Here is a 13,914-nt window from a genome sequence, read left to right on the forward strand (position 1 = left end):
GAGGTCTGCAGACTTATCACAGGGGAATTCAAGGGAACAGCACAACATATCACCGCTGGAAGTCAGAAACAATAAATGTATGCAGGAAGATCAGCAGAAGTACATTAGAAGCATAATATCCTCGAAAAAACTGAAAGACTTATGTCTTTATAGTCTTGTTCACACAGCCTCGGTGAAGGAAGTGTATTCACTGAGATTTCTGAAATAAATACATTCCTGATCTAAAGACTGTAGAGCATAAAACACCTGCAAACAAAATGGAAAGCACTTGAACTATAGTAAGAAATACAAACACCAAATATATAACATTCCTTAAATATTAATCTTCCCACATGACAAATGAAAGTGACAGGTATTCACAAGTTACTCCGGTTTTAGTCAGAGTAAACATTCCATTAGAAATACAATCCACCTTGTTTTTAAGGCAAAGAAAATTACTTCATTGTCAGAATGATAGTAAAAACAAACTAAAAAAATAACAAAATTAGTCTGACAGGGAGATTGCCGCTCTTCTGGCACTTTACAGCTGCAATTACAGATATGAAGCTGAAGGGACTCCGAGCACTGGTGTGAAAGCCTCTGAGCTACAGCAATTATTCCTCCTGCTGTCTGAGAGCCACCTGTAGAAACAGGACCAAAGGCCTGGGAACAAGCAGACAGACCCTGCTACAAAATAGTCCTGCCAACAGCTGTATCCTCCTGCCTCCTAAAGCACAGTAGTATTTCCAGGCTAAATTGATTCATTAGCAGGTTTAGAGCTATTTTTCCCTGCCAACACTGTACCTCAATTCAAACATTTAGCCATCCCGATATGTGCTTCCAGTAGATTTACACAGACATACCTCTTTAAGTACCTTGCTAGAAAGCCGTTTTCTCAGCCAGTGTGTAAAGTTCTCCATTTCATCTGAGCATTGCACATGCTCCAGTTTCACTGCTGGTTTGGCTGACCTGTGCTGTTCTCACAGTCCAGCTGAGGGGCTCTTATCAGTACAGCAGCATTACTTAAACAACATGTTTACCATTTTCACTGCCACATCACTACTGAAACATAATTATCTTGCAGCTGATTAATTTGCTCATGTGTTGCTTATTACTCACTGACAGCAGAAATGCTTGAAATTATTCCCTAGCCACATGACCTTGCAGTTTCATCCTGTTTCTATTACTTCACTTCAAATTTACTTAGCTGGTTTCACCTCACGTTTGAATGAAATTGTTTTCCAGCTTTAAGACATCAATGAATTCACCTTCTATTTGTTACAGGGTAAAAGGAAAATAGATGTATAAGACTGATGCTTATACTATTCTAGAGTCTCTCAGACCACTAGGTCTTACCCCATTAAAATTTTCATCATTGCATAGAATTTTTCATCACTTCAGAATTTATCTGCTACATTGCTGTGTGCCACCTTTGCTAAACAACACTTCACATGACACAATACCAAACACATTCCTGGAGACCTTATAAATAAGATGTGCTGTAATCCCATTACTTATAAGTCAAGATGAACAAGTTTATCAGGGCAATCTACCAGAATCTGTCTTAATTAGCTTGTTGTTGTTCCTTTATTATATTCCTTACAGTATTAGTATTATTATATCCCTTCCTTTATTATATTCCTTTTACTTACCTTTTCATTTGATAAGTTCACAATCCTTGCATGCATATTAATTCAGACTCATGAGAACAGAGTTGTCCATGTTGTTTTAGGTTTTGGTTTGGGTTGTTTTTTTTAATATGTGCATTATGTACAGTATTCTCCCCTTTTAATGTATGACTCCAGTTTCAGCAGATTAGGTACAAGATCCTTGCTAGTTGTAATTTCACAGTTATTCCAGTTATATGCCAGTTTTCCCACTGTTACAGTAAAGCATAAGCATGTTAAGTACAACCACTTCTAATGTATGTTACAAAGTTCTTTCATAGAGCTTTTTCCCCAAAGAGAACTACATTAAAGTTTTCATTTATGGAACTCGGAGATCTTTTCAGTTAATTGTTGAGGTATTGGTTTGTTGGCTGAGAGATCATTCTTTCAACTTTGCTGAAGTGTGACATTTTACAAAGAAATATGGCAATCTTATGGAAGAAGTTTCTGAAGCGCAGGAAATATTTACATTTTCTCTCAGACATGCATAGATATACATACTGAAAGAAAAACACAAAAAAGCATAGATTTGATTCATTGACAGCAGCTCCATTTTGCTACAGCAAATTTTGGAGCTATGGGTATAATAAATGTTTTCACCTAGAGCTTGCAGCAATTTTTTCTCCCATAATTTATTTCCTTATGATATAAAGTCTGTAATTTGCTTGAGAGGCAGAATCCAATTACTCTCTAATTAAGAAAATTCATGTCCTTTGTTTAACTGGAAGGGATCCAGACTCATATAGTTGAATGTTCTTTTTTTGTCACCATTACCAAAAAAAAAAAAAAGAGTTCTTTATGTTTTCAGGAAATAGCATCAATTATTCCTTCTAGATTTAATTCCTGGAAGATGACTTAACACACCTCGGTGGACAGAGTATCACAGACAGTTTTACAACCTTATACTAGTCTCAAACTATCGTCTCTATACATCATAAATATTACAATTTGCATATCTAAGAGTTGCACTTTTTAAAATAAAGTGTTGCAGAGAGATCCTTGATCATCACATGAAGGCCAGACTTGCAGATTTCTGCAAAAAATTAACCTGATCTCAGTGTAGGTTGGGAGTTCTGCCTTGATATTAAAATTCTGACCTGCACATGCTCACTGGAAACCATGTATATTGTGCCATCTGCATGTAAAAGCTCATGTATGCTTTTGAAATTCTCTGAGTCTTAACTGTTGCTGGCTGGGAATGTACAATTTCTTCCTAAAGCTTGTTTCTGTCCCCATGGATTGGGACTTGAAAATATCTGGTAGACATTATTATTTATAAGGCTGAAAAGCAAGGACTCCTCCTTTCCCCAGTCTTTTAGTAGCCATGATAAATTTAACTTCAATTTTCTTATAAAGGGTTCACAGCTTATATAGGGATCAATGTCTTCTAAAACTATGTAATAGTCTTTCACAATTTCTGTTTTATGCTAAAAGGGGGTGGGAGGGAAGAAATTCAGCAGATAAGGGAGGGGGAGAAAATCATCATTCAAAATTCAGAACAGCTAAATAGGTCATTCAAGTCTTATAATAATCTCCAGGATCCAGGAGCAGGTGATGACACTGGTAGTCAGGAACAGAAATTAGGAATACAGAATGCTGACATTTTTTACAGAGCTTATAGGTCTCAAACACTGGATTGTCTCTAGCACAGCTGATACTCTATGGGGTAACCCTTAAATGCATTATCACTTGTATGAAAGCAAAAATATACATAAGAATATGAAGAACAGCTCTACACTCTCAAAATATCTGCATTTTAAGCCACTCAAATACAGTGGCTTAAGTACTGCTTGGAATCCTTTAAATAGTACTGAAGGTAATGACTAGTCCTCTCTCTGTGGCAGCAGCCCCTTCTCTGATCTCCCTTCACATCAGCCAGTGCTGGCTAGTGAATTCTGATCACTCCAATTTGCCAGCCCAGGAATTCATTCAAAACCTTCTCCTCTTCCAGTCCACAAAAGGTAACTAATCAGCAGATTTCATTGCAGCTTTGTTCTACTCACAGGACTATGGCAGCACACTCCCTGTGACCTCATCCAAAGCCATGGAAAGGTTGTCTATAAAGGGAGAATTGCTGTGGACATATGACAGCAATTTTCTCTGATTCCAGAAGTACTTCTGCTTTCTCAAACTGAACAGATTGATGATAAGCAAGGCCTGAGATTGAATTCCGTCCCCTTTCCTGTACTCAGAGCTCAAGGCAGATCCTATTGCCCACAGCCACTGAGAGAGATCTGCCTTAAGCTTGTTACAAGTCTACCAAAACCACAGCTTATTAAATTACCTAGCAGGATTCCATAGGCTGCAGTGATTCAGGGTATTACAGACACACAAAAATTTTATCAGAGAGATGGATATATTGAGAGCTTCCTTCTGAAGTATTTATTATGCAAAAGTCATTCAAACAGAAATTAGAATTCAAGAAGAGAAAAATATTGCAAACCTTTGTCAGAAAGTGCTTGCTGATCTGCTGGATACACTAAAATGTGATAATATGTTATAGCAAAAGAAAATGGCACACATTGGACAACAGCAAGAAAACAGGAGGCTGCAAAATGATAACCATTTTAATGCTATTGAAAGTTTCCTAGTTTTTGAGAACTTGTACCAAAAAAAAAAGTCTGCTAAAAACCAGACTTCCGTATAGCTGAAAACATTACATTGGAATACAAGGAGTACAAGTTGGAAAGTTGGAGCAAACATCATTCTTTTTCAAGGTTGGGAGAAGAGTAAGATGGGAGAGGACATAGAAAGGCCACTCAAGGTGAGGAGGAATGGCCCTTGGCATGCAAGCTGTGTAATGAGCAGGTGGAAATGAGGTGGAGAGGACTGCTGCAGATATTTTCTGTAAATTTTCTGTTCTTATCCCAAACAAGGTACATCAGAATCAGAAGGACTGCACTCTCCCTATGCACATTCAGAGCAATTCTATGTTTAAGACACCAGCAGGAACAATTCTGCTTAATGTTCCAGGGCTTAGAAGAAAGAAAGGCATGTTTTCTTGAGCACAGTTCTCCATGCCTCTCATGTACAGGGACAAGCAAAATGCCCTCATGCAATTAATTACCATTGCATTTCAAGAGTGCTGCATTATCACCACTCTTGCAGTGAGAGTTCTCAAACCTATTTTTGCCCAAAGGCTTTACTAGAGCAAGGAAGGGCTGAGCACGGCAGGAATCTGGCCAATAGCCAGGAGGTTAAAGTGCTGCTTCAGTTCCAAATTTTAGTTTTGCTTGCCGCAATGCTGTAAAATCTGCTTTAGCTGTGGAGGAACTTTCAGCAGCGTGGGAACTTTACTCAAGAACCACGAGATGGCACCACAACAAGCCATAAAACCTGCTTAATTATCTGCAGTTCTGATCTTGTTCGTTTATGTAATTAATAAAGCAATTGAGTGGGGCTGTTTCTTTTTCAGGCAGTACTAGGGAGATTACAAATGGATCTCTGCTAAGTGACTTTTCTATTCCTCTAAAGCTGAGCAGCCAATGTTTAGACTGATCCGTTTCAAACAGCTGTTTAATGCTGTGCTGAAACAGACACAACATAAATCAATATTTTAAAAGGTGATCAGTGCCCACAGGTATCCAATTTCAAGGTAATTTTAATCACATTTAGGAGCACACATTTCACAGGCTGTCTTGTTCAGCCTGCCCTGCAAGGATGCCTGTTTTTTCCTCCCACAGCACCATTCACCCCCTCTGCCTACCCCAGTGCCCAGCCTGGCATCCCACACTCCCCTATTCCCACACAGGTATTATGATATTCTGGCATGGCACAAACTGCTTTGTGTGCTTCTCTACTCAGCCTTCAATGATCACCAAGGAAAAATCTTCAAATCCAGAACCCTTCAATAAAATACCTCAAATAACACTCTTCCTTCTAAACATATATTTGTCAGAACAAATATGGTGCCTGTGCATCACTCCCCAAAATATGTTCAGCGCTCAGACAGCAAAAAGTTCTCAATATTTTGATTTAAATGAAACTGATTTTCTGACTTCTATCATATTCTATTTTAAGAATAAGGACTCTGGTTTAATTATTACAATTGTTTTTAAAAATACAGGTTCATCATGAATTCAGCCAAATACAATATTTGTTTTCTTATTTCATTGCTCTGCTAATATAACCTAGCTAATCAGATTTGGTTTTCATATTAAGCTATGTATTGGGATGACACCTTAAAATATTTCAAGTTTCAGATCTGTTTCCTCATGAAAACACTGCAATACTGATTCCTGCTGCAGTTTCATGAAATATCTTTGCAAATTCGCAATCTGATCACAATTAAACTCCTGCAGCTCACAGTGCAACTCCATCACCCTATAATCTTCTCAGTAATGGCTCCATGCCCTAGAATTAAGGGTCCATGTGACTGCTGAGAAAAAAGAATTTAAAAGAAATTGTTTAGAATCCCTAAAAGCAGTTAATATTTTAGCTAAAGTTGGTCAGAGAAAATGTTAAAATTGCAGCTGAAGGTGGCTATAGCTGTAAGCATTCTTTTCAACCTATTTTTATTAAGCAATTTGACCTAACATTACTCCAGTTGCAAGAAGAAATGGGTCAGACATCTTCAGCCTAGGACTTTATTTAGCAACCCAAATAAGATGGGGTTTTCATCCATTCTCCAAGTGTGCCGAATCATTGTGCATCAACTTTATTGTGTTATCAGTGCAGACTGTCAGCATGATTCAGACAAGCCTTATGTTGCATATCATAGCTGCAGTTTGAAAACAATTAGCAGCTGCTGTTTTTTTATGTATGAATAAGGCTCAGTCCTGCCAAATTTACTGTTTTAGAAGAAATGCACATTTTTTCTGAAGCCCTTCCTAAAATGCATCAGACAAATGCTAGCGCCGCTTCTTAACACAGTTATAGAACATAACACAAATTCTGATGAAATATTAAAGTGTCTGAAACATTGTCTTTTTTTTTTTTTTTCGTTTTAGGTTTAACAAAATATGAACATGGCAGATCAGTGAAACAACCTACTTAGAAAATACATGCAAACATTCCTTACACAAACTACTAATGGCAGCCTTTGTCCTTTGGACTCCAGTAATTCTATAATATTTGGGCCTTGAAGCATTAAGGAAGTTTAAAAAAAATGTTGTTATTGATAGTATCTGTGAACATTTGTGGTAAACACTGACAAGAAAGAAAAACAGAAGGTCTCCTAGCTCAGAAATTGTCAAGTTTTCCACTCAGCAAATCATATCAATGAAGATAAGAATCTCAGCTTTCTGTCAAGCACTTACTTTTAGGAAGCATATGCAGAAAAAAACCACTCAAATACTCAAATTGTATTTGACTTTTCAAGTGAATATTTACATGTGTTTATTTGTTTTACTTTTTAATTATTTTTCTGCTGTTATCAACAGGATAACCACAATTCCATACAGACCCAGGAACTGCTCACATAACAAAAAGGAAACCTCAGCTGATCATGTATAATTTTATATATTGTCCATCAGGCCTTTCCCTTGCTTTGTTACTTCTTTTCTAATATGACTAATCTATTTTATATCTATTAAGATGCTTTCCTGTTGAAAAACACTAGTAATACTCAGAAAATTTAAAATAAAACCATAGTACTCCAGGCTAGTCACAGAATCAAAACTGCAATTTACACACAAAACCACTCCTAGGAAAAAATATTTTAATTGGAAAATTATTAAGAAACTAAGTGATAAGTAAAAGTGAAAGAATGGCAAAGAAAGAAATAAGAAGAGAGCGTTTTTAGCAAACATGTAATTTTTATCTTTGGTTTAGTCTTGAGCAGAATCTCAACACATATTTCCTAACAGATACCAATGGAATTACCAACTGATCTTACATAAGGAGCCAAGATCACACTGTGGTTTTTCAATATAAAACAAAAATAAAGGTTATAAGAATGCCATCACTAAAAAGCATAAGATAATGAGGCTGGTTTCTATATTTAGAAATGTGGCATAAGAATCAGCCATGGATTAATTTATGTCAAGTGAGACAAAAACTACAAGAAAGATAAATGAATGACAGCATAAGCATCTGTATTGTTGCTTGCACTATTGTGTGTTTATTAAACACTTTTCAGAATCTTTCATTTTTGCTGCTGTTGGCTGCAAGCAGAATTTCCACAAGACTTAGAAAAACTAACAACTTGTGTAGGTATTTGAAAATATGGGATCTATAACCTTAGCTCCAGGTAATGGAAACTTCTATCTCAAAAAATTTCTAAAATCAGAAAGGCTTGACTATGCTACTAAATATATATTCAATCCTTTCTGGCATTTTCTTTACTCTTCTGAGGGTCAAATATTCTGCTTTTGTATGAGTGCTTTCAAATGCTTCATTAATGATTAAGTCTTTAGCTGACGCTAATTAGTTTCAACTATCTATGTGCTCAGCAGGCCCGACCTACTTCACAGTTCTGCTTCATTATTGCTGGCAACTTAAAACAATATCAGTAAAAATTATCTTGACCAACAGTGACCAACCACTCAACACAGGTACCACTAAAGCCAGTGAGAGTCTCCCCACTGATTTTAATAAGAATCACAGTAAACCTCAAAGGCACAGAGAGAGGTAATGCAATGACAAAAGTCATCTCCCACCAGTAGCTAGCAACAAAAACAGCAGCAACAAAAGGGAAAAACAAAACTCCAGTCAATTTACTTAGCACAGGCCTGTGCTGCTGTGCTCTGAAATACCAACCCCACACAGGGAGCACAGACTTAAGCACAGACTCAGAAGCAATTTGCAAGCTTTGTACTTCAAAGATATCAATTTAGTCAATCACTGGGGAGCAGCAATATACCTCAGGTTAAATTTGGAACTGTGCAGAACAACATTTGGACAAGCACAGAAAGGGGAAAGGAAGAGTACTGGTCAAGACAGGCAGTATCCAGAGATACTTGGCACAGGCACATGCTCAGCATGATGGCACTGAATGCACAACTGCAGCTCTTCATTTGGTTGCACCACGTAAAAGTTAATGAAGCCATAGTTTTAAGCACCTTTGACATGTCTTGAGACATACTTTCACTGCAAGAAAGCTTTCAGACACAGAAGCTGTTATCCTCAGTAAGAGATTTATCAGGATCTAAAACATGTAACCACAAATATGAACATAAGAAACTTAAGACCATGTCCCTTGACACCATTAATTTTAAAAATACCAATATATTTAATACATTAGAAGCTAAAGCCAGTCTGTAGCTGGAATGGTCACAGGTATTTTATGCCAGACATGTTTTTTCCCACTAGAAGGTTCAATATATCTTCTATCAAGACAGTCAGATTTATTATTCATGGCAGATGAGTTGCACAGATATAACCAAGTCTTCCAATAGCATTTTGATAGATGCTGAAGTTCTCTTAGTTGTCTAAACTACCTGCTTTTAAGCAAGACAGGCTTCAAACTCGTAGTAACAGAACCATTAGTCCCAGCACCACCCCACTTGAAGAAAGAAATTGCATTTGTTTAGAACATACAAGGAACATAAAAGCTTTCAGTTCTGTACTAGGTGCTTTTGCAAGGAAAAAAACCAAACAAACCCAAAAAACACTGCCCCCATACATGCACACACACAAAACACCCAAAACAAATAAATACACCAACTACCTTAGCACAAGCAGAAGAAAAAGAGCATTTACCACTAGAAGGGAAATAAGAGCAGAATGTGTCACTGCACTTCTACTTGAAGTGATTAGAATACCAAAGCAAGAGTTCCCTTGTGACAGTGGTGGTGACAATGGCTTGCTAGGCTACAACAGTAAACAGTCCAAGGGAAAGAGCCTCAGAAGACAAAAAAAAGCAATACCAGAAACCTTTTATTTCCCCAAGAAGCCACTAAGGAATTACCACAGCCATGTGAATCTGATGTCTGATGTCTACTGCGACTTGCACAAAAGTTGGTGAGTCCCCATCTACAGCACCACCTACTCTTCAATGAACCAGCACCTTGCCCATGTTGAAGATCTTCCATGACAGCATTTGCCAGATTCTTGCACTAACTCCAGCAGGAATACAGAGGTTCCTGATCATTAAGTGCTCCCTTAAGGCCCTTGAAATCAGGACAAAATCTTCCTGTTAGAGTGTTTATATTGTGTTTACAATGTGGCTTCATGAACTCTTCAGCAGAACACTGTCTAAAGCATTTTCTGGTAATCTCATCCCTCATTCACACTCTCCAATCAATCCCATCACTTACGCTGCTACACCTGTTTGTCTCATTGTGGAATAAATTATATGGATTAACAACAAGGCTGTAAAAGACAATTTTTCTTTTTAATAGAATGATTTCCCTAATTTGTGTTTCCACAAGTGAGGAGGCTCAGTGGGGTAGAGAAAGGAACTAGGGGAAGGAAAAAACAGCATGGTAGGGGCTAAACTTGCACTTGTCTGTTTGTGAAACTATGTTTTCAGTGAATGTGTATGACTTCTTCAAACTATAAAACAGATCATTGCAACTGAGAGATTAGATATATTCTGCATTGTCCTCTGAAAATGAAATTTATTTGGTTTTATTTAATTTGCATAAATTAGTACTTAGAAAAGACCAGATCCTCAGTAGGGATATAAAAAATTGTAATCGGCTTTTGTCTGGCATCTCTGGAATTAGTGATTTACAGCAACTGAGAATCTCCTCTGAGAAGACAGACTGTGTTGACACTAAACGGCACAAAAGACCATTATCAAACAATCACAGAGTTTATATTAGTTCAGAGGAAGATGTCTAATTTTTTTGACTTCTTTATAGATTTAACTGAACTGTCTCCTCATTCAAACAAAGTTTTTCTTACAGGAGATGTCCAGGGAAAATTTGCAGCTCACCTTCTAACTTTGGTGCGATGCGACATTACTAACAAATGAAGGTACTGCAGACTGCATGGAAACCAGAACAGATGGTCAGTCTGCAGGACCACAGGAAGGTATGACACACTTAAAGGGCTCATTTGTAAAAGCCACTTCGAAAAGTATCCCATCTGCAGGAAACTAATAGGCCAGTGAGAATTTCTCTTGGTGACAAAATGCTTTTAACTGTATGTCCTTGTCTAGTTTTCTTTCAGGGATGGATTTCTGTAAAAGTCAGACTGACCATAATAGAACAGTCATAACAAAGCAAGACTGGCTGTTCTGGGCAGATGATAGTAAATACAGTGCAGCTATGAGTCATTTTCCCCAGAACTGGTATGTGACGCTCAACGGAGTTCTTTCTCTGTCATATTCTGGTGAAGCGGCACACATCGCTAACTTGTGAATGCAGGGAAAGGGCAGCGAGCGGGAGAACACTATCCATTGACTCCTATTACCATGGGAAACTAGGCAATACATTCAAGTTGAGTTTGCATGGTTGTCAGTTAAAAACATTAGCATTTTCCCTGGAACATGACAGTATTTCATCTGAGATCACTGACACAGAAACACAGATCTGGAGTCTCCTTATGACATCCTAATGGTCCTTTTCCATAACACAAATATCCCTCACAGAAGTTAAAAGTGACCAAGTGACAGACAGAAACCAGGACTGCATATACTGGGCGAGAAAAGCCACAGAATCCATTTGAATGGCAAAGAAAAGATAAGTTCTTCATGGTTTAACAAAATTCACTTTAGTAGCTTTATGGGATCAATAAAAAAAAGACATATGCAGCTCACTGGGTAAGACCTAACCGGAGAAAACCAATTAAAATTGATACCCTGAAAAAACAAGAACACAGTCATTAGCTAAGAAACACTACAGCAGTGTCTCCACTGTGAAGGGTCCTCCACTACCAGAGGACCACCTTGCACTTCAACTTGCAAGCCCACAACTTTGAGGGCTGACATAGAACAGTTAAAATACCTGAACTTTTCCAAAAATAGGCTTCTCAACCTTTTTTCAAATTATGAAATGGCTCAGCTATTTCTAAATGCCACTGAGTCAAATCCAGTGAAATGTGTAGAGAGACACTGTGACAGTAACCTTCACCATCTCTTCCTGAGTGTGTTTGGCTTTTCTTTTTTCCTCTCAACAAGGCTTAATCTCACTGTCTGGCTGAACATTAATCCGCTTTCACCAAGTCCCAAACTAATGCTTGCTGCATTAATACACTGCAAATCCTCAAGGTATAAATTACACACAATTCAGTATAAAAGGAACGCTTAGGGCTTTCTTCTCACCACAGCTATTACTTCTAGGAAGGCAAGTAGAATACAGGTAAGATTTCATCAGGTCCTGATATACAAATCTTTCTTTTCAAATTGCAAATAATTCAAGTAATTAATTGCTTCTGAAAAATACATTATCCTTTGCTCTTTGTCTCTCTTGCTTCTTTTTCTTTTTCCTTACAGACAGGACACATTCTTTCTACAGAAACTTAGATAAAAATACTTCATCGAAAATGTTATGGTATTCTGCTATTATTATTCTGCAAAGATTGCTGATATGCCATTTCAGTTGCTTAGGAAAATCAAACTCCTTTAACAGCAAACATAAGGAAGATCTGTTTAATGTCTCTGTTCTCGCTGATGATTCTGAACACTTGCTGTTGTAGAACCACTTGAGGATAATGTGGAGCCTCAATTTCTCCCTGTTTCTATTTCCTGTTGAAAATAACTATACATATTCCTACAGTAGAGATATATTTTTTTGCTTTACAGACAGGATGAAGACAATTAATTGTTATGTGCTGTTACTCTGCTGGAAAGCAATTTGCTGCAACAGCTGTCAGCTCACCAATATTACCATAGCAGTGGAAAGAGAAGAATGTGAATTCTGTATTACAGTGAATGCCACGTGGTGCTCAGGATACTGCTTCACAAGGGTGAGACTCTTCATTTCAGGCACCAAAATTAAATATTTCAAGTGATGTATGAATAAACCCTTCCTGCAGTCTGTAGTGAACACATAGACAGGATGAGCCTTGTGGAAGAACAGGCTGGATAACTCCTGTGCTATCTGACACAAGAGTAGATGCACAGCCAATCTGAAGCATAGAAACAAGGGTGAAAAGATAGTAGTAAAATTCAGTTCATTAACTGGCTGCATATATTATGTTTATATTGAATAACTAGAGTTAGAAGTATTACAATCTGCTTTGTGCTCAATTTGTGGTTGCAAGCAGATACAATAAAGCAGCCATTATTATGCAGACTTCTCATTCAAATAATTTGAAGAACTAAGCAGTTGACCTGAAAGATTGTTTGATGGTGGCATGACACAAATTTGCCATATCAGTCCTCCTAAAGGGGGAAATTTAAAGATCTAAGAGAAATTAAAAGAGTCAGACCCAAATGCTTTTGATCTCAGTGGGATTTTCCCATTTTATAAAAATTTTGAATTCTACCCCATGACAAATTTCAAAACATTTCTTTCCTTCTTGTAATTTCAGGATCCAGTATACAAATATCCACCAGTATCCTCCGTTCAGCAAACCTGTACTTTCAAGGAGGTTGTGTATGAAACAGTGAAGATCCCAGGCTGTGGTGACCATCCTGAATCTTTTTATTCATACCCAGTAGCTACAGAGTGTCACTGTGAGACCTGTGACACTGACACCACTGACTGCACTGTGAGGGGACTGGGGCCATCCTACTGCTCCTTCAGTCAGAATGGAAGTAACCAGTGAAGGGTACTGGAGACAGCAGTTTGGCTTTAAATGTTCCCTGCTAAGTAAAGGTACTGTTCAGGCTTAAATGGAAGATAAAAGGCTAGGCTATTTAGAAACTGCCAAGATTGAAACAAAGATTTTTAAGGCCAAAATTAAGAGCTAGTGAGTAAAATCCCCTTCAGGCCTTCCTTATTTTACCTATCAGTTGCCTTAAAATCATTTTCATAGTTCTATGAAATACTGCTTCCAATTGCTTCTGCCCTTCCTTCCTCTTCCTCTTTATCACAACTTCATTATTTATATTCCTGTATTTCCACTGCCTGGTTCACATAGATTATTCTATAATATTCTGTGCTTTCAAAAAGCTCCCAGGTTTCCAGTCTTTATTATCTCTTGCTTTTCATCTCTCCTAAGAATGCACTTATTTTAAAAAGCCTTGCTGCTTGGTTTGTTACAACCATCTGTGCCCTAACTTTCTATTAGCTGGATTGTAAACCTCTCCTAGCTGAAATCCTGACTGTTTTTCTTTTCAAAATATTTCCTATAGTCATTCTGCTCTGCAAATAATATCAGTATATATATTTAAGAGCTAAAATCTATGTTCAAATGTTGAATGTCACCTGAATTCTTGTACTTTCTCAGTAAGGCTTGTTAGCTCAGCCTCACTGTCACAATAACACAAGTAACA

The 13,914-nt window shown here is 37.5% G+C and overlaps 1 protein-coding gene across 1 annotated transcript; it reads left to right on the forward strand.

Moving 5' to 3' along the window:
- The first annotated feature begins 12,263 nt into the window (after positions 1-12,263).
- Positions 12,264-13,244, forward strand: FSHB (follicle stimulating hormone subunit beta). Its single transcript, XM_085063880.1, has 2 exons — positions 12,264-12,440; positions 13,008-13,244. Exons 1-2 carry the CDS (start codon positions 12,282-12,284, stop codon positions 13,242-13,244), a joined length of 396 nt encoding a protein of 131 aa, XP_084920006.1. The 5' UTR covers positions 12,264-12,281.
- The last annotated feature ends 670 nt before the right edge of the window (positions 13,245-13,914 follow it).

The sequence above is a fragment of the Lichenostomus cassidix genome, chromosome 5 (genome assembly GCF_008360975.1).
Source record: "Lichenostomus cassidix isolate B80296 chromosome 5, HeHo_3.0, whole genome shotgun sequence".
Taxonomy (NCBI): Eukaryota; Metazoa; Chordata; class Aves; order Passeriformes; family Meliphagidae; genus Lichenostomus; species Lichenostomus cassidix.

Coding starts and splice junctions, on each gene's coding strand:
- FSHB (XM_085063880.1), top strand. CDS start 12,282: ATGAAGACAATTAATTGTTATGTGCTGTTACTCTGCTGGAAAGCAATT. Junction 12,441..13,007: donor CAGGATACTGCTTCACAAGG/GTGAGACTCTTC, acceptor TTGTAATTTCAG/GATCCAGTATACAAATATCC.